The 27,184-nt window shown below is 34.3% G+C and overlaps 1 protein-coding gene across 1 annotated transcript; it reads right to left on the bottom strand.

The window, feature by feature from the left end:
• Window positions 1-4,802: 4,802 nt before the first annotated feature.
• On the bottom strand, window positions 4,803-16,708 carry LOC120774985 (hypodermin-A). Its single transcript, XM_040104892.1, has 4 exons — window positions 16,236-16,708; window positions 7,549-7,753; window positions 7,071-7,389; window positions 4,803-5,443 (listed from the first exon to the last, which is right to left on the bottom strand). Exons 1-4 carry the CDS (start codon window positions 16,309-16,311, stop codon window positions 5,054-5,056), a joined length of 990 nt encoding a protein of 329 aa, XP_039960826.1. The 5' UTR covers window positions 16,312-16,708; the 3' UTR covers window positions 4,803-5,053.
• Between the last annotated feature and the right edge of the window lie 10,476 nt (window positions 16,709-27,184).

The raw sequence follows: 27,184 nt of genomic DNA, 5'->3' as shown, positions 1-27,184 counted from the left end.
AAAAATATTAAAATCGGACTAGCCAATCTCTAGTGTACTTTGTACTGCAAAATCTTTCAGATTTTTGGGGCATCACGCGATTTCGTTCCAGTCGAACTCCGATTAAGTCAATCGTACATAATGAAGTATCGTTTCGAAATTTTTAATTTAATATATGTACACCCAATTCCTTTGTGAAGCACCTCTCAAACTGCCTGCTGTACGTGCTCCACCACATCACATTACCACTGCGAAAATTTCCTATTGGGTACCCTCATATTGTAGTAATATATTTATCTATAAAAATAAGGCAAAGTTGAAGCCAGTAAAAAATTTGGCATTAACAAGTGAAAATCGTGTCGTTCTTTGCAGCATTTTTCCCGCTTAATTACCAAATAATGCAGAGTAATATGTATATATTTTGTGTTTGTATATGCGTAAATAGGCATTAGATTAAGAATATTAGTCACCGTTCTGCAAAAAATTTGACTTTTGAACTTCTGGTCCGTAACCAAAACTATAAATATTTATTAAAGTCTTACATAAGTACTTACCAGATGTACATATGTATTTTTAACTTAGAAGAAAATAAATATAAAGAAAATCTCTTGTATGAAAACCAAAAGTGGAGGTTAGGCGTGACTAAAAATTCTATTTTGTATATACCAAGCTAAGTTTAAAGTAGGCCGTATGTTTAGATTGGGAAAGCACGACGATATAAAGCCTTGAAAGTGGCCATATGGCTAATAAGCTGATTTCAGTTAGTATGACTCGCTTCCAGGAAGGCGTAAATTTATCAAAATTGCTCATAGAACTGTATTTTTCTTATTGTCGTAACTTGTGTGATAAACGGAAATGTCCAATTTCAAGAAATGTCATTACCTTCCTTTACCTGCTCTGAAGATTCTCAAAATTCCGTGTTTTTCAAAAAGCGTACTTTAAAAAATTATTTCCTGAAGAAAGATAATTTAATCGCGCCCTTAAGGTACGACTAATTTGAGCTGAGCACTATATTACAAATCCGAGAAACTTGACGTTTTCTTTTTAATTTGTTATGTCAGGGAAGGCTTGAACTTTTTTTAGGTTAGGTTAGGTAAGGTTAATCTGGTAGGCCAATAAGCCACGCCAGTTTTGGTTCTTTGCGATACCAGATGGAGTTCAGTTGCTAGGTCGAAGAGGAGTAGTCGTCCTTAGGATGTCTGCGCTTAACGCAAATTTTAACAGACTCTGCAGCCTCACTATCGATACCTCCTCCAGTGTATCATACCGTGAAGACCCCAGATGCTTACAGCGTAGTCTTGCGAATACGGGACAAATGCGCAAGAGATGTCTATTGTTTCTCTTGTGTCTTTCTCTAGACATTTCCTACAGTATTCTCGATCTGCTGAACTTAAAAAAAACACCTTTTATCATTTGAGTGTTTATATGTAAATGTATGTATGTATGTGTTTTATTCATATGAAAATAATTTGTAGATTGAATTATTCGTTAGAACAAGTAATACGATATTAGTCACATAAAATAGAAATAAATATATGTATATATGTAGATATTTGTGTGTATGTAGGTATAAGCGTATTCTTCGTTCTTCAATTTTCTCGAAATAAATATTTCGTTGCATACTTTTAGGCTAAAAGTTATGACTACAGTGTTTAATTTTCCTTGTTGGTGGTGTTGGTGGAGCACATTTTTAAAACGTTTGTTTGCGCAAGATACTCGAATTATTAAAACAAAAAAATTACAAAATTGCCACCTATTTCAACAATTATCAGTAAGGAAGGGCTGAAGTTCGGGTGTCACCGAACATTTTATACTCTCGCATGATAAAGTGATAATCGAGATTTCATTATACGTCATTTACATATTTTTCAAATACCGTATTTTTTGTAAAGTTTTATTCCGCTATCATCATTGGTTCCTAATTTATACATTATACAGAGAAGGCATCAGATGGAATTCAAAATAGCGTTATATTGGAAGAAGGTGTGGTTGTGAACCGATTTCACCCATTATTTCGTACATAATCATCAGGGTGTTAAGAAAACATTATATACCGAATTTCATTGAAATCGGTCTAGTAGCTCCTGAGATATGCTTCTTGGTCCATAAGTGGGCGGCGCCACGCCCATTTTCAATTTTTAAAAAAGCCTGGATGCAGCTTCCTTCTGCCACTTCTTCCGTAAAATTTAGTGTTTCTGACGTTTTTTGTTAGTCGGTTAACGCACTTTTAGTGATTTTCAACATAACCTTTGTATGGGAGGTGGGCGTGGTTATTATCCGATTTCTTCCATTTTTGAACTGTATATGGAAATGCCTTAAAAAAACGGCTCTGTAGAGTTTGGTTGACATAGCTATAGTAGTTTCCGAGATATGTACAAAAAACTTAGTAGGGGGCGGGGCCACGCCCACTTTTCCAAAACAATTAGGTCTAAATATGCCCCTCCCTAATGCGATCCTTTGTGCCAAATTTCACTTTAATATCTTTATTTATGGCTTAGTTATGACACTTTATAGGTTTTCGGTTTCCGCCATTTTGTGGGCGTGGCAGTGGGCCGATTTTGCCCATCTTCGAACTTAACCTTCTTATGGAGCCAAGAAATACGTGTACCAAAGTTTCATCATGATATCTCAATTTTTACTCAAGTTACAGCTTGCACGGACATACGGACGGACGGACAGACAGACATCCGGATTTCAACTCTACTCGTCACCCTGATCACTTTGGTATATATAACCCTATATCTGCCTTACTATACTCTTTTAGTTTTAGGATTTACAAACAACCGTTATGTGAACAAAACTATAATACTCTCCTTAGCAACTTTGTTGTGAGAGTATAATTAATAAGAATAGATACAGGGCTTAATGTTATATCTACAGTTTTCTTTGTTTTTCAGAATAATGTAGGCAGAGCAGATTTTATAAACTTTTTGTTCATTAAACAAATTGTTAAAATGAAAAAATTACAAAGTTGCCACGTTTAGAGATTGTTATAAATAAAAATTATATAATAAACATAAAATACAATATTTAATTTGTGTTTTTGAATTTAAAAAAGTTCACAGCGGAAAATATTTTTAACTCTCGCAACAATGTTGCTAACGAGAGTATTATAGTTTTGTTCACATAACGGTTGTTTGTAAGTCCTAAAACTAAAAGAGTCAGATATAGGGCTATATATACCAAAGTGATCAAGGCGACGAGTAGAGTCGAAATCCGGATGTCTGTCTGTCCGTCCGTCCGTCTGTCCGTCCGTCCGTCCGTCTGTCCGTCCGTCCGTGCAAGCTGTAACTTGAGTAAAAATTGAGATATCATGATGAAACTTTGTACACGTATTCCTTGGCTCCATAAGAAGGTTAAGTTCGAAGATGGGCAAAATCGGCCCACTACCACGCCCACAAAATGGCGGAAACCGAAAACCTATAAAGTGTCATAACTAAGCCATAAATAAAGATATTAAAGTGAAATTTGGCACAAAGGATCGCATTAGGGAGGGACATATTTTGAAGTAATTTTTTTGGAAAAGTGGGCGTGGCCCCGCCCCCTACTAAGTTTTTTGTACATATCTCGGAAACTATTATAGCTATGTCAACCAAACTCTACAGAGTCGTTTTCTTCAGGTATTTCCATATACAGTTCAAAAATGGAAGAAATCGGATAATAACCACGCCCACCTCCGACTAACAAAAAACGTCAGAAACACTAAATTTTACGGAAGAAGTGGCAGAAGGAAGCTGCCCTCAGGCTTTTTTTAAAAATTGAAAATGGGCGTGGCGCCGCCCACTTATGGACCAAGAAGCATATCTCAGGAGCTACTAGACCGATTTCAATGAAATTCGGCATATAATATTTTCTTAACACCCTGATGACATGTACGAGATATGGGTGAAATCGATTAATAACCACGCCTTTTTCCAATATAACGCTATTTTGAATTCCATCTGATGCCTTCTTTGTATAATATAGGTATACATTAGGAACCAATGATGATAGCCGAAAAAAACTTTACACAAATACGGCATTTGAAAAATATGTAAATGACGGATAATGAAATCTCGATTATCACTTTACCATGTCAGAGTATAAAATGTTCGGTGACACCCGAAAAAGGGTTGCCACCTTTAAAAAAATATTGAAAGAAAATTTCAGAGAGAAACGAAATTTTAGAACATGGGTTGAAACAAAGACATTTTAACAGATTTAGAGTGAAAAAATTTAAAAAAGGGTTGCCACCTTTAAAAGGATAATGATATAAAAGTCATGAGTGAAACGAAATTTTAGAACATGGGTTTGAAATAAAGAGATTTTAACAGACTTAAAGTTAAAAAAATTAAGAAGAGTTGCCACCTTTAATAAAAAAATAAAATAAAAGTCATGAGTGAAACGAAATTTTAGAACATAGGTTTGAAAGAAAGAGATTTTAACAGACTTAGAGTTAAAAAAATTAAAAAGAGTTGCCATCTTTAATAAAAAAATAAAATACAAATCATGAGTGAAACGAAATTTTAGAACATAGGTTTGAAATAAAGAGATTTTAACAGACTTAGAGTTAAAAAAATTAAAAAAAAAGTGTTGCCATGTAGTGCTATGCAAATTAATTAAAAAATAAGTTTTAAATAAAATGACGCTAATAAAAATGCTTAACGAAATTAAAAAAAAAATAAAAACAAATATGTTGGAGCTATTTTTTTCATTTAGAATTCACATTTATTTCAGCGAAAAATTAATTAATTCCATAATAATTATTTGCTATACATATTTACAAAAAAAATCATAATAATTCATTACTAAAACTATCACAAATTCAACAAATATAATATTTGTTAACTAATAAATCCAGCTTTATTATATAATCTTAGAACTACGTATTTTGAGGTTACTTAGGTTCGTGCCCACTATATATATGTACATATAGACTTCTCCAATTCAACTACATTTATGGAATGCATTTTATACTACATAACAAAATATACATAGGTATATATAAAATATTTCTTGAAAAAGTTCAGCCTTAATTCATTTCATCCTAAACTATTGTATTCAAAGAAAAATACAGTAAAATATAATGTGCGGCTTAAAGCCACAACTTGAAGTATTTGGTGCGTCGCGCTGTCCAAATCGTGAATATTAAGAAGAAGAGCGTGCCCCAAACGGAACTATTGCGATTGGTGCCATCACCGATTTTCTCCAGAATCCAGTTGGCATGATGACTGACATCGACGAAAAGCGCCGGTTCCGAGCATGTCTCACAGTCAACGCTTTGTTTGGCAGTAAGCGCCAACAGCTGGTTATTTTCCACCAGCGGTGCGCCGGCGTCTTGGTGGCATGCAGTTTCCTGCTGCTCTGCTCCCATATAACCGACACACACCATATCTGGTCCATAGATTTGTCCATATTTCTCCGCACATTGCTGATCGCTTACCTGAGTGGCATTCAATGCCATGAGCTGGGTGTACGGTATGTGCTGAAAGGAGGTAATGAAAGTTGAATTTAATAAACAAATCTTTAAACTAGATTAAATTGAAGTTGAGTTCAGCGGTTCAAAGATATCAAGCGCTAAAGAAATGCTCTATTTCATATCGCTATTTAAGCTCTAGAGAAGAAAACTCACTGATCGTCAGACACTTCAACTCCCCAAAGTAGTTCTATATACCGCGATTCTGGAAAACGACGACAGTCAAGTATTATAAATTGTCGTTGGGAGCTCAATGGCGCGAATGAAACTTGTTTCTGAATTATTTCGTATACTGGAGATACTAGTACCTTCTTCTAGCCTCTAGTTATACGCCAGGGAGTTAAAAAGATCTAGCTTTTCATTATTAAAACTTCGAAATCCCATGGAATCTTAGAGTATAGGGGTTCTTTACTATTTTTGAATTACATAAAAAAATTGATACCCGCTCAAGGATCATCGGTCCGGTGAAATTATTTCAAACTATTTTTTGAATATATTTTCCAATGCAATGACAAAAAAACCTCCCTATGGGAAATAGTTTGAGTCGAGCTTATGAAACTCGTTTGTGTGTCTAGCGTAGTCGCTGAAAACTGCAAGGCTGTTGAGCTTACTTACATGAGACGGCACTCTCGACCTCTATACATCAGAGTAGAAACGAGCTGAATCCATGTTGTTCTCTTGTGTCCTAACAAAGGACCTATAGACATCGCGTGAACAAAGTAGACATTGGAGAATAACCAGCTCCTATGCGGCTGCGAGATCCTTCTGTCCTAGCGTAAAACGCAGGAGATCCACTGGACTACTTGCTCTCAACAAGGTTCGACTTACGTATTCGTAGGGGTTCTTATTGGACATTATACAAACGGTATGGTAAGGCTAAATACATATATTTTATGATGAAAATTGACAAAGTTGTATAGAGAAAGCTGAAGTAGAAACATCCAAACCTTTTCTCTATCATTATTCAGCTTTTGCCAAACTTATGTTGAAACATTTCAACACTCATACTTTCGAGGAAGCAAGAGATAAGCCGAAATAATTATTAAGAGGTTTAAGAAAATAGCGGTAGGATCGAAGCGCTTTGTTGAGTTATTAGGATTTATATGATCATTTGATAGGAGTTTCAGGTATCACTACCGGCGTTCTAGACTACCCCGAGATCCCCAGTGTAACAGGATCGGCCTTTTACCCTAGCCTATCCTAAACTACACCCTTGACGGACCCTAGTTTTCAAAGTGAGGGAGGGAGGGTGAGGTGGAAATATCCAGGCACTTTCTTCTCCATTGTCCAGCCTTTGCAAGACTGAGGCTAAAACATCTCGGTAATCTTACTTTCGATGAATCAGAAGACATAGCCGAAACTGATATTAGCCGTATCAACAGATTTGTGACAGCCTCAAAGCACTTTGTCGATCTATAAGGGTCTTATAATTGAGTATAATGTTTAGGGTATTATCGGTTCCAACACGAACTGGTTCTAAACTTCCCAAGTGAGATCCTTCTTAAAATCGCCTTTTTAACCCAACGTAACCTCCTCTCTATAAATATTGCCGCATTACAGGGGACACTTAGGAATCGATAGTTAGATATAGATTTTATGTTATAAGCTAAAGCTCTTCGGACATCTGTATACACACCTCCTTCGTAACCAGCCAGCTGGTCACCACGTACTTATGCTGTTTCGCTGCGTATTCGGCAAGCATTTCGTGCGTCTTCGCCTCGCCTAGGGCGGTCAAACTCAGTGTAATCGGCTTGACGGTGGGGTGTGCGGATGGAATGTCACGTTCCAACATTATGATCGCTATGTTATCGCGCAAGGTGTGTGCGTTGAACGAGCGCGGCCTATGGACGTGGGTCACACCGTAGACCAGCGTGTGTTCGTCGCGTTGATAACGATTCAAAGAGCCCATGACCACTTTCAATTCAGCCGGGTGACGCGACGTCTGCGTCTGGTAGCTACAAGAATGCCATAAACACAACATAAATACACATAGATACATATGTACATTCTTGTAACTATTGTAGATAAATATTGAAATAGTTTATGAGCAATCGAGTGATAAGCGCGCTCGTATATTTCCACGCGCTGGCATGCGCTCGTCGCGTGCAACTTACTTGTGTACACAATGCGCGACGGTCAACACCACAGACGGTGCTATCACTGCGCCGCCGCAAATGTGACCCTCGCCGAACATGTAATCGTCGATAGCCAAACGGATGGAGGCCTGATACTGCGCATGCTCCAACGTTGCCTCGCTGCCGTTTATGCTGCTGGGGTAGGCGTTGAAGGGGTGTTCGGCGGCATTGGACTGCGTGAGGCCTGCGCGGCAGACAATAAAAGAAGAAAAATAAAAAATTAGTTAAAAGTCATTACAAAAAGCGAATTAGTTAAGCTTCATATTAATTTGTATAAGACAATTTCTCGCACACATTCAAGTTTTTTTCAAATTTTCTGCTCGTACACCAGTATTTTTCAACGTTGCTTGGGGCACGTAGACGCCGTTAAAGCGCAAACAGCGCAGTTTACAAGCAACACGTGTCTCCCGCTCAGACAAATGAATTCGCACTATTTCGCGCAGATTATACCGTTACCTGCCTGCATACATATATACTCGTTGTTATCTGTTCAAAAGTATCTGAAAGCGATCAACATGATAATCGATTTCATTGCTTGCTATTTGGAAAATTACTGATAAACTCGGCGAATTGTTGGGGGAATTACGTGAGCAGTTGGCCCAAAGTAGTTACTAGGCCATAATTTGTGCATGTGTACACATATGTACATACATACTTACATATACTCATGTCTTCATAAGTATGCAGTATTACTTTATATGTGGCTCAGTGACATGCTTTTTCCTTATCTGCTTGCAAACTTTTGCATTGATACGATGCTGTTTATGGTTCTATACACATTAGGGGTGTTCATATTTCTCTCTGCTTGAGAATTTTTTATTGAAAAATTTGCTTGAGTGCCAATTAGTAACTTTCATATAGTGCTTTTCGTAGACATTCCACAAAATATAGTTTTATAATAGATCGGAAAAATTAAAAAAAAAATATTTAAAAAATAAAAAAAAAATTTCCGAAAAATGTACAATATAAAAAAATAATTTTTATTTAAAATTATCTCTTCGACCAACTGAAACGGGTTCCACGAATTGGCAATTTCAGTTTGAGGAACAAGAAAAAACCACATGTTGTCAAATCTGGTGAATACGGTGGTTGATCGATGGTATTCACTGCGTTTTTGGCTTTAAAAAAATCGGAAAAATCCATGAATTGTTATTCCACAGTTTCGGCCTTTTTCGACGAATGTTCCCACGCAAATGCCTCAATACGCCCAAATAGAACTCCATATTGTCCGTCTGCCACTCCGGAGTAAGTTCATGATGCATCAAACTACGAATAACGAGAAAGCAATGAGCATCACCTTGATTTTTGAGCGGCTTTGGCGTGGTTTTTTTGGTTTCGGCTCATTTTTCCCCTCCATTCCGATGAGTGTTGACTTGTTTGTATGTCAAACTCATATGCCCATGTCTTATCGGCAGTTATAATGCTCTCCATGAATGTGGTATCGGAATTCACACGAACAAGCAAGGCCAAAAAGACCTCGGTACTCTTTAAGAAAACATCAGTTTTATCGGAACAAGAACGCGTTTCATACCCAAAATATCCATCAAAATCAATCAAACAGACTCATCGGAAGTGTCGAGCTCTCTTGTCATCTCTCTATCACTTGCCTGACGTTTTTCAAGCACCATATCTTTTATATATTTTTTTATCAGTTGAAGAGGTGGTTAGAAATAGAAAATTTGAGACAAATTCTTTGGTCGATATTTCTATAGCTGAAACGATTTAGCCATGGCCGTCTGCCGCGAACTAGTCCACACTTTTTGAGAAAAAGATCTAAAATGTTGCACACATAGTTTTCTTTTCTAGAGACTCCTCATTTTTAGAGTCGGAGTCGTCGCTTTCGGACCCTTATAGCATATAACTAACTAACCAATCAAAATCAGGTTCTTGCATGGACTTTGTCATATTTATGAAGGGTTCTATACGATCGAAAATTTAAATTAAAATTTTTCCTTAACTGATCAAATCAAAAATCGAATTTTTAGCATGCCAATTTTTCGACGGAAAGTTATTGTACGGACAATATACAATATATAGTATAGGAGATCTTTTTTCAGGTTTCATCCACTCCTTCAGCGGAAGCTTTGTACTGTTGGAGATCTCGAGTTACTCAAAAAAAAAAATTAAATTATTTGCAAAAAAACGGTACTTATAAAATATGTTCCGAGGAATCAGCACAAAGAAGATCTATATATGTTTGTATGTATATAGTCTAAGAGCCCGTGACATCCAGACCTTCGTCATTTTGTAAAAGCTGAAAGTTTGTTGAAGTATGCTTTGAACATAAGTAAGAACGATGGCAAAATGTGAAATTCGATTGGCATGGGGCCAGTATAAGTAGTGATTGCTTGAAAATGGCTAGATATAGGCCACAGGCCTAAAGGAATTCCGTGAAAGGAAAAAGCTGATGAGATTTACTTTTGATAATCCGTCGGGCTACCGAATCAGTACAGAAAATACATAGGAAAATACATAAGTAGATGCTTCTTACTCACAGCCTGAGGACTGCAGAAGAATTATTGGCTTAATAACAAGTCACAATTTTCATAAGAGCCGAAATGGCACTAGTCGCTACGATAAATACACAAAAAGCAGGCATGAGAGAGAACCAGTAATATCTGCTCTGCTTCTGTTTAACCTTATCTAGAACTCGTCTTAGATATCTAGCAGTTCACCCTACTAGCTGTAGTATCAAAATTAAGTATTAAGTCGCTCTTAAAAATCGCAAAAAACGTTGATGTCCTGTATGATGAATAATTCAACTCAAATAGAACTGAGCCTCCATCTGGCATTACTAAGTACTATGTGTATGTATGACGTGATATCCGGCCAGTATAACCTAACTTAACGTAACCTAAATGTCGTGAAGTGGTATGTTTGAAAAAGTAAATATACGAGTAATACAATATATTTAAGACGAAGAAAGTCTTTCTGAATTTAAGGCGATTTTTGTGGACCTTAAATTAGATTAAGGCCATACACATTCTGAAAAGTTAACTTGTAAGAATTTAAAAACTGGATTTAAGTTGTTTATTATAGTGACTTCAAGACATACCACTTTTCAAACTTTATGGGGTTTTCAAAACGGTTTCTTAACTCTTTTATTTCCGCTTTCAATTCCTATACAAATAAGGTGCTAAAAATTATAGTTTTGCATACATATTTCAAGACATCCCTAATATTTGCGGCCTATAAATTTAAACTTTATTTATAGCACAAATAAATTTAGTGTACGCTTTTGATATTTTGTACTTTTATGGCATTTCTTTCGAAACTTTTTGCCTTGATAATAAACTTGACAACTGCACTTCTTTACACCAACACATACATACGTACATCAATACATGTATGCTATATATGAATATGAGAAATGTATAGGTCCACCTATAAGCAAATATTTGATGAAATCAAGCGCTAGTGATAAAAAGAATACTTTACAAGCTCATAACTGCATATTTGCAAAAAAGGTGTAAACATAATGAAGCATGAAACACATGCATCAACTTTAAAGAACATTAACGAGCGTGGAACTGAAACCACTTAGGCCTAACACAAAGTAAGGCTTAGAACTAAGTAGCAAAAACAAACAGCAATAAAATTTGCGAGGCAACATTTGGTATGCTTTTAACATTTATGGCCAAATAAATAATATGGCTGCAGTTTATGGTGAATATGTATGCATATACATACATACATACATACATACACATATGAGACCAAAATTGATATGGAAGCCCCCTATATTGTATTCATACATTGAAATAATTATAAATAGAATTTCGTTTTAATATTGTTCACATGTTTTCGCGAGTGAGAAAGATCAAGCATACAGCCAACCTTGACCTTCATCTGATAGTCGAAATATTGATAAGAACCCATAGGTGGGCCACGCTGTATTTATACGCGATTAAAAGCAAATATTTATTTACTAATTATAGAAATTAATGAAAAACAAGAAAAAAACGTAAACCCTTCACATTACACATGTATTTATAGTATGAATGGGTCTACAGGAATTTTATCTTGATTTTGATCAATCAGTTTATATGGCAGCTATATGCTATTATGGTAGGATCTGAACAATTTCTTCGGAGATTATATCATTGACTTGAATAATGATACATGCCAAATTTTGTGAAAATATCTTATCAAATAAAAAGGTTTCCCATACAAGAACTGAATTTTTTTTGACAGTTTGTATGACAGCTACACCCTCTAGTGGGCCGATATCGGCAATTCCTACAGATTAGCAGCTTTTTGGAGAGAAAAGAACGTGTGCAAAATTTCAAAGACTTATCTCAAAAACTGAGGAACTAGTTGGTGTCTATATGGACGAACAAAAGGAGATAACTAAATCGACCCAACTCGTCACGCAGTTAGTTATATATAAGCATGATATAATATGATAACTATTATATCAATGATATGTAAAGTTTTGTAAATATACACTAAAACATTTATAAACTAGCGAATTTTGAAAAAATACTACAATTTTCCTACAGGGTAGCTTTTGCATTCGTTGATCTCTAGAAAGCGTCAGTGGAATTATTGAAATAAACTATGGGATTTGCTTAATATTAAAATAGGGTTTTATAACCGTTTTTACTGAAAAATATGTATGTACATACATATGTATGTATATACTAGGGTGGGTCAAAAAAATAAATATTTTTTTTTAAATTTGTACTGTGAAGAGAAATGAGATTTGCTTATTCTTTAAATGTGGTTTTATATTTTTTTTTAAATAAACCATACATATACTAGGGTGGGTCAAAAAAAAAATAAAATTTTTTTCGCTCCGTATTGTGAAAAATTCGTTAATAGGCACTCCTAAGCAAGGCTCTCCAAGTGTGAGCTTTTAATTGTAACGAGAAGATCCGCCGCCTAACGGTCTTCCACTTTTTTCTTATTATCAGCTAAAAAAAAAATTATACCTCGCTTCCAACTACTTAAAAAAAATGATTTTCATAGATTTTGTAGTATATTCAATGCTCTTCAAAAAAGATTTATGACGATTTTTTCGTAAACCTAACGGTTTAAAATTACTAACGGTTTAAAAAATATTAACGGTTAAAAAATACTAACGGTTAAGTTATGATTATTTCAAAGAAAATTTTTTTTCTTATGAATTTTTTAAATCAACGTAGAAAATTATTATAAATGGTAAATTCGTTCTTCTTGACCCACCCTAATATAACCATTTACATTATAGATATGCAAATGTTCATAAGTAATAATTAAATGATTAAATATTGTAGTTTTTTCTGCGAAACGTCTGCATTTTAATAAGAAAGTGTGGCGATACAATTTTTTTCTGTGAACTTTGAAATCAAAATATCACGCCATATGTATATGTAAGTATACTTCTGAGGTGAGTAACACAACGCGTTGTATTGCACTGTAATCAGATAGCATTACTCTAATTACCACACAAGAAGCTATGAAAATAATTCATGTTTTTGAGCGCGAAATTTAATTAGTCCTCACAAATGTTTGCACAAACATACATACATACATTCATATATGTATTTGTTGTAAAGCAAAGTTTAAAAACCCCATTCGGAGTATTGAGACAACGATAAAGAGTCTAGACAAATCGCCTGCATGTGAGCATAATTTGTTTTTTTTTTTTTTTATGAGAGTGCAATGTTTTAAATTCAGATTGTCAGAACACGTGGATTTAGCATAAAATGTATTAATACTCATAATAAAAAAGTAATGAGAAAAATTTGTATTTGTGTTCGGAATCAAATTTCTGGTTCCTAAATGTTCAAAATGTTGGAAAGACCTTCGGTGATAATTATTTGTCGCGAGCAAGTTTTTTGACTGGTAAAAATTATTCAAAGAGGATCGAGAACGAGTAATTGACGACGAATCATGTCCAGGACGGCCATCAATATCAATTGATGATCAACACGTCAAAAAAATAAAAAAATTGGTGCTTGAGAATCGACGATTAACAGTCAGAGATCTAAGCTAATTATATTTCACAGTATCGGAAGGATCAGTGAAAACCTTTTTGGAACATAATTTGGGTCTAAAAAAATGAAAGCACGATTGGTTAAATTTGTTCGAAAACAGCGTTAACGTATGTGAACCGCCCATGCATCCCGAAAAATGCACTGTTTGGTGTGGTTTGTACGCTGGTGGAATCATTGGACCGTATTTTTTCAAAGATGCTGTTGGACGCAACGTTACGGTGAATGGCGATCGCTATCGTTCGATGCTAACAAACTTTTTGTTGCCAAAAATGGAAGAACTGAACTTGGTTGACATGTGGTTTCAACAAGATGGCGCTACATGCCACACAGCTCGCGATTCTATGGCCATTTTGAGGGAAAACTTCGGAGAACAATTCATCTCAAGAAATGGACCCGTAAGTTGGCCACCAAGATCATGCGATTTAACGCCTTTAGACTATTTTTTGTGGGGCTACGTCAAGTCTAAAGTCTACAGAAATAAGCCAGCAACTATTCCAGCTTTGGAAGACAACATTTCCGAAGAAATTCGGGCTATTCCGGCCGAAATGCTCGAAAAAGTTGCCCAAAATTGGACTTTCCGAATGGACCACCTAAGACGCAGCCGCGGTCAACATTTAAATGAAATTATCTTCAAATAGTAAATGTCATGAACCAATCTAACGTTTCAAATAAAGAACCGATGAGATTTTGCAAATTTTATGTTTCTTTTTTAAAAAGTTACCAAGCTCTCTAAAATCACCCTCGATAGTATTTCTCTTTTAATTATCCCTTTTTAAACCCCTAACTAGGGATCTTTGTTCAAATCGAGAGTCTATTTTGTTTTTGTGTCTATTTTGCACTAGTATAAAATTGTTCTATTTTTTACCGAAATTTGGCAATTGTCATCTGTTTTCATTTAAAATCCTATATGACTCCTGGCTTCTTCCTCTTCTTTATTAGCGTAGATGGCGCTTACGCGAGTATAACCGCCTCCTCATTTCTAGTATGGAAAAGCAAAAGTTTGACTAATTAATATTACATTGCAAACTAGTTTCGAAGACATGCATAGCTAGTTAATATAACCAACAATAAAAACAAGTATTCTGTCTTTGCTCACAAGGACTAATTTAAGTCGTTTTCCTCCGCCAATATCGGACTATAAGGTGACCTATCAAAACCAAGTTCCTGTAGGGAAAACCTTCACGAAATTTAGCGTGAATTTGAACCCAAGCCCACACTGCAATCTCCGAGTAAATTGCTCAGATCGGACTACTATAGCATATAGCTGTCATACAAACTGACCAATCTAAAATACATACATAGTAGTATGGGAAACTTTTTTATTTGACGAGTTATATGCACGAAATTTGGAATGAATTTTTGTCCAAGGTAACAGTACAAGATCCGAGCATATTGTTCAGATCGGACTACTATAGCATGTAGCTGTCATACAAACTGAGCGTTAAAAATCAATTTAAATATGTTTGTATACCCTTTTGCGATATAAGTAAGCATTATAGCCTCGAAACAGCCGAATTAAATGTTTTTTCAGATTTATTGAGCACATACATATGTACATATTTGAAATATTAAGACAAGAAAATACACAAAACTTCAAAAATGAGGAGTAAAAGCATTCACATACTACAAAAAAACAATGCATAAATTTTATTGTTTTGCAGGACTCGTATGAAAATTTCGCTGACAAAAATTTTTCGGTGCTTAAAAAAAATTAACTTATCAAAATTTATTTTCAAAATTTTCGAATTTAAAAAAATACGTTTATTTTCCCAAAAAACTATTACTAAAAATAAAAAAACATTATTAAAAATCACTTTTATAGTCTTCAAATCAAATTTATTTTTTCAAATTAAAAGACAAAAATTTTCAGATTAAAAAGATCAAATTAGAAAAAAATATTTTTAAATTAAAAAAATATATATTTTTAAATTAAAAAAAATATTTTCGAATTAAAAAAATCAAGTATTATTTTTAATATTAAAAACCAAAAATTTTCAGATTGAAAAAAAGTTCAAATTACAAAAAAAAATATTTTCAAATTAAAAAAATTAAATTTGAAAAATAATATTTTCAATTAAAAAAATATTTTCGAATTAAAAAAATCAAATTTGAAAAAAAAAAATATTTTCAAAGTGCAAAAAAAATTTCAAATAAAAAAAATATTTCAAATTCAAAAAAAAATATTTTCAAATAAAAAAAAATATTTTCGAATTAAAAAATATAATATTAGAAAATCTCTACTTAAGCACTTTTTCATAAGCAGCCAATTTATACAATACCGGCACAACACGCATAGAGTAGCTCATCATTGGCTAAATTATTGGAGTGTGGCTAAAAAGTAGCCGAAATCATAACGAAATACACGTAACCGCATTAACATTACACTTCATCAATAAAACAAAAAAAAAACAAACAACCATATTATTTTTTGATTATTAACCCTTGTTCTATGCACAATCACACACTCCAGCAAATTTATTTATTTATTCTGTTTTGTCATTAAACCCGCTAATTCTGTTTGGCATTAGCTGACACTTCAATTGCACACTTCAATTTGCAATCGCCACTTCAGGAAAACCACTTGTGCACAAATGCTTGGCAAACACAAACACCAACCTTTTATTTTAACAGCAACATATGCCCATTGGCTTTATTGTTATTGTTGCTTTTGCATTTTTTACTTACTCGAATGCATTTCATTGCAAAGAAACGCCAAAATGAAGACTTTCATCAGTTTGTTTAAACTTTCGCTGCGGTGCATTTTCACAGGCTGCCTTCGGTAGCTAAGCGCGGAGTTCAACGAGTTCACCTTTATTAGCACAAAACACTTCCTTTTTCACCTTTGTGAGCTCGAGCACTGTTGATGTTCCGCCTGGTAGCGTCGACAATTCTCGATTGACTTCTAAAAACCAGCAGCAACAAATGGAAATGAAAATGACAACAACGACGGCGGCGACTGCGACGACGACGGCTATCGGTGATGGTTTGTTTTCAGCAACATTCGCGCTTCTAAGTTGCCTATATATGCGTATATATACTCCATATATGTATGAAAGTATGTAGATAATGTGCGTTTGTGGCTGTGTGCCTTATGTTTATATACAGGGCCGGTTCTGGCTGGCATTTAGCAGGTGGCCAAGGCGGACTTTGTAGTCACTACTTTCAATTACTCGTAACAATTTCTGGAGGTATTCAGATCTAGAAATATTTTTTTTATATTTTCAAAGTTTAGCTATTCGAGAATATATTTACTATTTTGCTGACCCGTTTTCTAAAATGGTACGGCCAATTCACGAAACTTTAAGGGATTACATGGGTTTCTTCGGGTAAAAAGCAACCTTTTTTCAACAACTTTTTTCTCATAAACATAAAAAGTTTGATATTTTATTCGAATTTTTTATTGTTACAAACATACACTATTTACAAAGAAATTTTTGGAAAAAAATATTTTAAACTCGGCCACAGTTTCGAAAAAAACGTGTTTAAAGGCGGCACACTTATCCCATCTAGCCATCTAGCCTCAAGGCTGTATCTCCGAAACTACTACTCGGATCAACTTAAAAATTTAGGACAATATCCTAAAGGTGTTGTAAAATTTAATGAGATAATAAAAAAAATCGATTTTTTAAAACCCGTAAACCCATGTAACCTCTTAAATGTTCTTAAAAACTCTACAAACAAGTTAAACCAAAAAATCTCCCACCCAGTAGTCTCAGCGCCCCTCACTTTGTCAAACGTAGTCCGCTCCTGTGCTTATTACTAATGCGCACACCGCGTTCGGCGGCACCGAAGTCAACAAAAACAATTTTTTTATTTATGGTGAGCATATGCACAAGTAGCTGTTTTGATTTTGTTGTTGTTTGCTATGTATGTTCTGAGCCGTTGTTCTTTCATGCAGTTGTTTTTGCGGGCGTTTTTTTTGTTGTTATTGATAGCAAATATTTTTTGTGAATCTGCCAAATGCCGATAATTTTTATAGATTATTAGTTTTATCACCCTACATTAGGGATGATTGTGAAAAAAAAAATAAAAATATTAAAAATAATTACAAATTAAATAAAAAGTTAAGTAATATGTAGAGACTTACATAAATAAGCTTTAAAAATTAATTATAAAATAAATTAAGGAAGCATGTAAGCTAAAAAAAATTAAATAAAGTAAAATAAAATAAAATAAAATAAAATAAAATGGAATAAAATAAAATAAAATAAAAAGATCGGAAGAGCACATGAAATCCAGTCAATTAAAATAAAAAATAAAATAAAATAAAATAAAAATAAAATAAAAAAAAAAAAAAATAAAATAAAATAAAATAAAATAAAATAAAATAAAATAAAATAAAATAAAATAAAATAAAATAAAATAAAATAAAATAAAATAAAATAAAATAAAATAAAATAAAATAAAATAAAAATAAAATAAAATAAATAAAAATAAAATCCGATCTATAAAATAAAATAAAATGAAATGAAATGAAAATTAAATCACATTTAATTAAATTAAATTAAATTAAATAAATAAAATAGAGAAGCTTTATATAATAAACTTAACGTAACATTAACTAGCTAAATTTTAATTTTTAGATATTAAATTTTATTTCGTTATGTATGGTTAGAAAAAAAGAAAAAAAATATAAAATAAAGTTAAATTAAACAAAAAATTAAAATGAAGAGAATTTAAACAATAATTTAATATATGTAAGTCAAGCAAATAGAAGAAAATCATAATAACATAATATAAAAAATAACTTAATATAACATAGCATAACGTAACGTGACATAACAAAACTTAACGTAGCATAAACTGCCAAACTATTAATTTTTATAGATTATTATTCTACATTAGGGATGATTTAAAAAAAATAACAATGGCCACAGTAGTGCTCCTTTCCTACCATTAGGTTTAATATTTTGTATATTTTTCCTAATAAAATAATAATAATAATAATAAAAAAAATTAACTAAAAAAAATTAAATTAATATCTAGACACATATGTATGTATGTATGTAGATAATTTCAAAATAAATTTAAAAAAAATAATAATAAATAAAAATAATAAAATAAATTAAAATAAAATAAATTAAAATAGAATAAAATTAAATTAAATTAAGCTAAATTAAGTTAAATAAAATAAAATAAAGTAAAATGAAACAAAAGCAATAAAAATTCCATTAAAATATGCTATAATAGGAAATCTAAAATTTTTTTTCAAAGAAAATTATAAAATCAACACTCACAGCTACATAATTTTACGTACTAAAAATATTTATTTTTAAAACGGGTTTTCCTATAGGCATGATATGGCTTCTAAGTGTCGTTTCGGCCATTTTTAATACTGATCTGTAATTTTTTTTTATTGTATTCAATAATACAATATTTACAATTTCATAGTGGAAAGATGTACCCAAGAACAACGTTTACAAACTATTCAATTTTATTATCGAAATAAGCGTCCACTTGCCTTTGCTATTCGTTGAATTGTTGAAAATGTCAAGCGTATACTTCCTTTGCATAATTTTCAAGTGCCTATAAGACAAAGAACCGCAAGAAGTAATGAAAATATTGCTGCAATTCAGACAAGTGTTGCTGAAGACCGATACCAAGACATTCTCAAGAATTGGGACTGTCTCAAACCACAAACTGGCGAGTCTTGAGAAAGGATTTGTGTTACAAACATATAAAATTGTTCCGGCTCAAGTACTGAAGCCATTGGATCACCGTAATCGCCGTGAACTTGCTGATTTTGCCTTGGAACAACTTGAAAACGATAACGATTCTTTTAAGAAACTCATCTTCTCCGTTGATTCTCACTTTCATCTGAGTGGTGTGGTAAATCTACAAAACTGTCGATTCTGGTACGAAGAGAATCCATAAATTATTCATGAACAACCATTACATTCCCCTAAATTGGCAGTTTGGTGTGTTTTTTGGACTGGTGGAATCATCGGAACCGTACTTCTTTCGAAATGAAGCTGGTAATACAGTTATTGTCAATGAAGAGATGTATAGATCGTTGATAACCTTTTGTTATGGCCGCAATTGAAAGTAGTTGATCTTGATCAACATCTGATTCCAATAAGACAAGGCTACGTGCCACACAACACGTCCAACAACCGATTATTGTAAAAAAGTTTAGAAATAATTTAAATAGGTACTACATAAATCAAATTTCGCTCTTTTCTATAGACTTCATTTAGCAACGCACCTTTTCCATTTCACTTGAAACAATTCATATTTCCACACAATTCCACAAGATTCACAAAAGCAGCACGAAAAGCAACGAACATAGAACGTTTGATTTGCATGCAAAGTGCTCGTTCACAATGCTAAATTTTATGCAAATATTTTCTGCCAACGAAATTGCTGAATATTTATGTAATACTTGTATATAGCATATATAGTATGTATGCATGTGTGCATGTGCGTACTACACGTGTAGACTTTTTTGTCAATTCATGTGTGCTGTAGCGTCCCACACGATCACGCTTACCTATTTTGTTATTACGCTGCTGTTTTGTTTTTGTTTTTATATGTACTCTAACTCAATTTTGTTTTTGCCCATTAAGTGGCGCTATTTTCAGTTCCACACAGTTTAATTTAGCTTTTTGTTATGTTTTTGATTCGTTTGAATGTTATTTTTTTACAATTACTTTTATTTATTCCTTCACCGCGCTGCCAAAAGTCATGACTTCTTATCACCATTCATTCATTCATTTAAGTTTATTTTGCAAATTGCATCAATTACCTATTTATACATACATATGTATGTATGTATGTATGTATATTCTGAAACATGTATGCCTATGAACATACATACATACATATGTACATATATACCAACAAACAAACCTCTCCGATTTCTATATCACATTATTATTCCCAGTGCTTATTAATTAATATTGAGTTATTATAAAAATGACAGCTGACAGCGACATAGATGTCATTTAGGACAGAGGGTACTTACTATACTACTTACATATATGGTTCAGTTATTTCTAATTGACAGCTGATCCATATAGGCGGTGTGGAGCAAAGTGGACGGTTCTCTGCTTCTCATGTAGCACAATACGGAAGCAAACCTCAGTCACTCATTGTAATACATAGAATAATACATTAGAACAAAAAAGCACCCAATGTGGGATACAAAGCCTTCAAAGACGGTCCAGAGTTCGTTGAAGACATGTCTTGTTCTGGATGACTTTTGACCCCTTCAATTGCAGAAAATATTAAAAAAGTGAAGGATATGGTCCTTGAAAATCGTTAGACTAGTATGGCAAGAGAGCTGGACATTTCTTTCGAGTCCGTCGGAATAATTTTGGTGGATATTTTGGGTATGAAACAAGTTCTTGCTCAACTCGTCCCGATAAAGCTGAATTTTTTTAAAAAGAGTACGATTGTGACTGAATTTAAAGCCAAAAACGAAAATGAATACCATCGATCAATCGTATCAAACCCTATTACCATATTTGGCTCTCTTTTGTTCCCCTAACTGAAATTTCCGCTCCATGGGAACCGCTTTTAATCCATCGAAGAGATGAAACAAAATCTTCAAAAAATTGCAACCTTCTAACATCATAATGAACTATCACAATGATGCCACCTTTAATAAAATGGAGACTTTTTAGGAGCTAAGAATACGCAATTCGGAAACAATCGTTTTTGTTTTTTTTTCGAGACAATTGATTAGGTTAAGTTGTGAGGTTTATGTAGCATCGATTAATCTCACTTTTACAGAAATTCATCCTTTTTGTTACATGTTGATCACCAGATTTTGATCAATCGACGAGGCGGTTAATATCAATCTCAATGGCGGCATGATTGCACCTCGCCTTATTCCATACAGCTTTGGCAAAGAGCGTTCAGCAGAGTATTTAGCCGCACCGTGTGGAAACCTATGGGAAAGTCCAGTCACAACACTTACATACTTATGTACTTACTTATATTCGTGTTGAAATTGAATTTGCTAAGAGCACGTAGTTCGGATGACCTCTTACGGTTCACTCTGGGTCAGAATGATTTCGTAGTCGCACAAGTTCTAGTTGTTGACCAGCGCTTGCTGAACTCACTAGAAATCCAAAGCCAGAACTCAAACAGTCATCGGAGAAACAACTCAAATTATACCAAATCAAAAATCCAAAACAAAAAAATAAACATTATTATGGTCAGTCAAAATTTTGATTATTGACCAAATGGAGGCTTCCCAAGAAAAAGTAGTTTTTTCTGTGGCTTAAAAAATCGAAATTATTGTCAAAGGTTATATTCCTTCGATAACTACCCTTTAAGGAACAAGCTAAGAAGGTTCTGTGAAATTTTAATTAAATTTCTCTTCTTCTTCTTCTTAATTGGCGTAGACACCGCTTACGCGATTATAGCCGAGTTAACAACAGCGCGCCAGTCGTTTCTTCTTTTCGCTACGTGGCGCCAATAGGATATTCCAAGCGTAGCCAGGTCCTTCTCCACTTGGTCCTTCCAACGGAGTGGAGGTCTTCCTCTTCCTCTGCTTCCCCCGGCGGGTACTGCGTCGAATACTTTCAGAGCTGGAGTGTTTTCGTCCATTCGGACAACATGATCTAGCCAGCGTAGCCGCCATAAATCTTTCGCAGAATTTTTCTCTCGAAAACTCGTAACGTCGACTCATTGGTTGCTGTCATCGCCCAAGCCTCTGCACCATATAGCAGGGCGGGAATTATGAGCGACTTATAGAGTTTAGCTTTTGTTCGTCGAGAGAAGACTTTACTTTTCAATTGCCTACTCAGTCCGAAGTAGCACCTGTTGGCAAGAGCAATCCTGCGTTGGTAGTGTTAATACTGGTTCCTAAATAGACGAAATTATCTACAACTTCAAAGTTATGACTGTCAACAGTGACGTGAGAGCCAAGTCGCGAGGGCGACGACTGTTTGTTTGATGACAGGAGATATTTCGTCTTGCCCTCGTTCACTGCCAGACCCATTTTCTGTGCTTCCTTATTCAAAGAACAAAACAGCGTTTAAAGAAAAAAAACATTCAAAGTTTTGATTGTGAAGGCTACCATACCCTTGGACACATATGTACATATGTATATCATCTGGATAGACTCCATGACTGCTCTACCATCTGTTATTGGATTCGAATTGAAGTTACGATTGTTCTGATCTTTGTAGTCGGAAAATTAATTTTTATGAAACCGCCATATTTTAAGGTTTCTATGATCACACAGATTCTTCCACTTTGTTCTATATTTAATGTTATGTCCTTATAAACTTATTAGGCGTTTTCAATAAAAATATTAAATATAAGTAACTCGGTCATAGCCTAAAATTCCTAACATTTAACCGTATATACAAACTACGAAATTATTCCATTAGAAATTAGAATTAGAAACAATTTTTTTAATGATAGCGCGTTAAGCCTAAGTAAGCTGTAAATACCATAATTACTTAATTTTATTTAATGCGTTCTTCTAATAAGCCGACTGACGTATTCTTATCTCGCTTTTATAGCGTGTTTTGAATCTCTAGTTATTAATAGGCATTCTTACCCCCTGCAGTGTTGCAATTTTGGCAACAACGCTTGTTTTGTCGATGTAAACAAATGAGCTTTGCCAAAAAAAATGAAAAAATATAATCAAGATAACAATCGGATTGATAATGGTTTGGAGCGAAAAAAAATGTTGTTTATAAACATAAAGCCTATGACGTATACCTTCTACAGATGCGGAATTTCTATGATCTTCTCAGTAAAAAAAAGCAAGAAAAAAAAAAACAAAAATAATATAAAAAATATTTGACAATATATGTATATATATATATAATATAATATATGATACTGATAAGTTCTTTATTGATTTGGACTGGATTTGGGTGCATATTGAAGTGGCCATATTTTTTGATATGTATTTTTCCCTTGACGTAAATATCTAAGTAAATTGGTTAATATTAAATCCAACTATTGGCTATAAATACTGCCTGATAGCAATTCCACTTATCTGGTGTAATAAATTAATTTTTTGGATTACATACATGTTATACAGGATGGCTAAAACTCATACTTTCTCATTCACTTCTTTTTTACGATTATCTACTTCTTATCAATTCCACGGAATGACCCGAACATGGTGCATATTTTATAAAATTATAAACATTTCGGAAATTTGCTACTATCATGTCATAACTCTGTCAGTATTGTCATAATTCTGTCAATCGTGTCATAATTTTTTCAGAAGTGTCATACTTCTACCAGTAATGTCATACTTCTGTCAGTAATGTCATACTTCTGTCAGTCGTGTTATAATTCACATTGTTTGCACTCTTTAAAGCAGTGCGGTATAATGTCATATAACGTCTACATAAGCTTCAAGAGTTAGCCTCTCAAAATTAATCTTCAAAAATATTTTCACCCATTGGAACAGCTCTTTTTTATGTGAGGTTTTTAATTTGTCCAAATCTATGACATATGTAGTCAAAACGGTTCTCTTTTAATCTGTAAAATATTCTTCCGAACATACTTGGCAAATTAATTGAAAAAGTGTAAGTCTGTCAGTCAAGTTAGATCGAAATGTCAACACATTTGATTTACAATTTTTTGATAATTGCCATTTTTATCGTTATTGAATTTGAGATGATGAATCCACAAATTAGCTTATAAGTCTACGACCATCTAACTTACAAATAGGATTAAGAAGAAAGATGAAACTTCTCGTATTTTAAGTAATAAGTATGTGTTCAATCTAAGTATATATGTATAGTCAAACTATGTCAAGAACTGTCCCACAAAACAGATTCCTTCAGTGAACTATCTCAACATGCCCTAAGGTTTCCCCAAATTTTGTTTGAAAGCAATTACTGATTGCAGTTCTGATGTTCATATATACTATATTATAATAATATTAGAATTTTAATCTTACGACCAAGGATTTTAGGCCCATCAGCCTCTCCTCCTTCTTACTTAAACTCTGGAGAGACTAATGGACTGCTACATAAGTAGGCGTATTCCGTGGGCCCATTTAACAGAAGCGCAGCATGCTTATTGTGAAATGAGGTCAGTGGATATTGCCCTGCATATTATAGTGACATGGCTTGAAGAAGCCCTTGATATTGATAGAGCTTTCAATCACGTCTGGATGGAAACAATCGTAACTGCTTCGGATGGCCTTGGGACTGAATCAAACCTCAAACACTTAATTTTCAGTCTTCTGTGCGACAGAGTGATTGCAACGGAATGGCGCAACGCATGTGCTCGACGAAATGTGAGTAGGGAAACATTACAAGGTGTCTATGGATCCTGATTGTTCACGACCTGCTTAAAACTAGAAGATCGTGCCTGGCGGGTGATTGTCTATGCAAATGATGTCGCACTTATGATCAAAGAAAAGTTCTTGAGTACCGCATACGAATCGACACAAGGGTATCTCAGCGTCGTAACAAATTGGGAAGTCGAAAATGGTCTCAGCATCAATTCAAATAAAACCAATATGGTATGATCAACTCTAATAAAACCAATATGGTTTTATTTACTAGAAAACACACGATCCCGGTGGCACCTCTGTCGCAAAGGAGAGCCTTCCGTCTGCAACGGGTGGATGCAGTGAAATATCTAGGGCTCATCCTGTATAGCATTTCTTCTTCTCTACTGCTTCACAAATGATAGCAGTGCAGATGGATTTAACAACATTATAAACAAATTGTAAACGAACTTGTAGTTTTACACGAACTTTCCAACACGCTGCGAATAACTCGAAAAGTATTTGTCGGATTTACTTCAAATTTTCAGAGAATATTTCAAAGTTATAGAACTTCGAGAAAATATAAAAAAAAACGATTTTTAAAAATTCTGACCACCTACTAACCACTTAAACATAATTCGCCATCTTCGACATATTAGCATTCCAAGCAATCTTAAAATCTTTATATATAAACTTCTACTTAAGAATCGCCTCAAAGTATGCAGCAGATTTATCTAAAACCTTGCGATTCTTTACGTTAATACAGTGGGCTGAAAGACCTCTTTATGAATAAAATATTTTGCATCGTGACAATAAAAATTATCAAAAGCATTCAATATTTATAATAAGACGTATTGATCATAGGGAAGCTAACTGAAAAAAAATATTAACATTATACAACTAGAGGAAATAACAATTGCAGAAATTCACTATACATTTGTAATGATCCCCTCATTACTATTCGATAAATATAGAAACCTACAAGTAGCAAGACGTCTACGAACGGTCGAAGGATTGTATGAAAACTTTTCAAAAAAATGCTCGGATTTTTGCTTTTATCTACCGAAGTCAATTAACAAACAGATGTTTTTTTTTTTTTGAAATTAGTTGAAGCAGGAGTTGAACTTGGGGTGCAGATCATTTTAATTTGCACCTCTACCCACTACAACTTGACTTTAGACAATCATAATTTCCACAGTCTTTAATATATGACCTAAAATAATATAATAGACAAGAGATAAAATTTTTACACGCATAGACCAGTTTTAGTCCTTTGCGATACCTTATGTGGTTCCGTTATGATGTTCATGAGGAGTAGTCATGTTTCAGAATTTCAACAGAATCTGTGGCCTCACTGACGGGACTGAGACCCCTAAGTGCTTAAAGCGTAGCAACGCGGAACAAGTGCACAAGAGATGATCCATTGCTTCCCTGGAGCCTATTTCGTGTCACTACTTGCAGTCTTCTCGATCTGTCTGCCGGGTCCAGACTATGACCAGCATTTCAATCAAGTTCCTACAGTCCCTTCTATCGAATGCCAGTGGGAACTTAGTATTTTCGATCCTTATAAATTTACACATGAGTTTTACAGTTCTGTTCCCAGATAGATCGTTCTATCGCTCCTGTCCAGAATGCCGTATCTGTGACCGCCTTACAACATTCTTGGCAAACTCGTCCACTACCTCATTACCCTCGATGCCATTCTGACCTGGCACACAGGAAAGCCGAAGTCGCTTGGTTCTAGCGACACTCTCCACCTCCTTTCCAAGACACCTCTGGACGTTACGCGAAACTAGGTCAAAGCTGTGATAGCTTCCTCACGTAGATGTTGATTCTGGAGTTGTCTGCTGATGCAATAAAGGCCAGCTCCGGGGTTTTACCAAAGCAAAGGCCTCTGCTTGAAATATAGCCTAAATAGGCGTTAGAGTCGTTCTTAGAGATAGCGTTATACTCAGCGCAGCAGACCTCCGAACCCTTACCATTGGCTTCCTATAGGTAGATTTCCGTAAGTATGCACACCAGACCACTGCCCCGTAGAGCATGAGAGAATGAACCTATTAAAGATGTGTGAAAAGTTTGATACCAGACCCGAAAAGTCTAATAGTGAACGGGAGCAAGGTCAAATATCTCCTATCATCAAACAAACAGTTGTCGCACTCGCGTCACTGTTGACAGTCATAACTACGAAGGCGTAGAAAATTTCGACTACCTTGGAACCAGTATTAACAAGAACAAAAATGTCAACATCGAAATCTAACGCAGTATTACTCTTGCCAACAGGTGATACTCCGGACTGAGTAGGTAATTGAGAAGTAAAGTCCTCTCTCGACAAACAAAAACCAAACTCTATAAGTCACTCGTTATACCCGTCCTGCTGTATGGTGCAGAGGCATGGGCGATGACAATATCTGATGAGTCGCCGTTATGAGTTTTC

Source organism: Bactrocera tryoni, chromosome 4, assembly GCF_016617805.1.
Source record: "Bactrocera tryoni isolate S06 chromosome 4, CSIRO_BtryS06_freeze2, whole genome shotgun sequence".
Taxonomy (NCBI): domain Eukaryota; kingdom Metazoa; phylum Arthropoda; class Insecta; order Diptera; family Tephritidae; genus Bactrocera; species Bactrocera tryoni.
This window is presented reverse-complemented; position numbering and strand designations above follow the sequence as displayed.

Bases quoted from the DNA above. Each gene is read 5' to 3' on its own strand.
- LOC120774985 (XM_040104892.1), bottom strand. From the start codon at position 16,311: ATGCACCGCAGCGAAAGTTTAAACAAACTGATGAAAGTCTTCATTTTG. The intron at 7,754-16,235 runs GTAAGTAAAAAA...TCTGCCGCGCAG, and splicing joins TTGCAATGAAATGCATTCGA to GCCTCACGCAGTCCAATGCC. The intron at 7,390-7,548 runs GTAAGTTGCACG...GCATTCTTGTAG, and splicing joins GTCGCGCATTGTGTACACAA to CTACCAGACGCAGACGTCGC.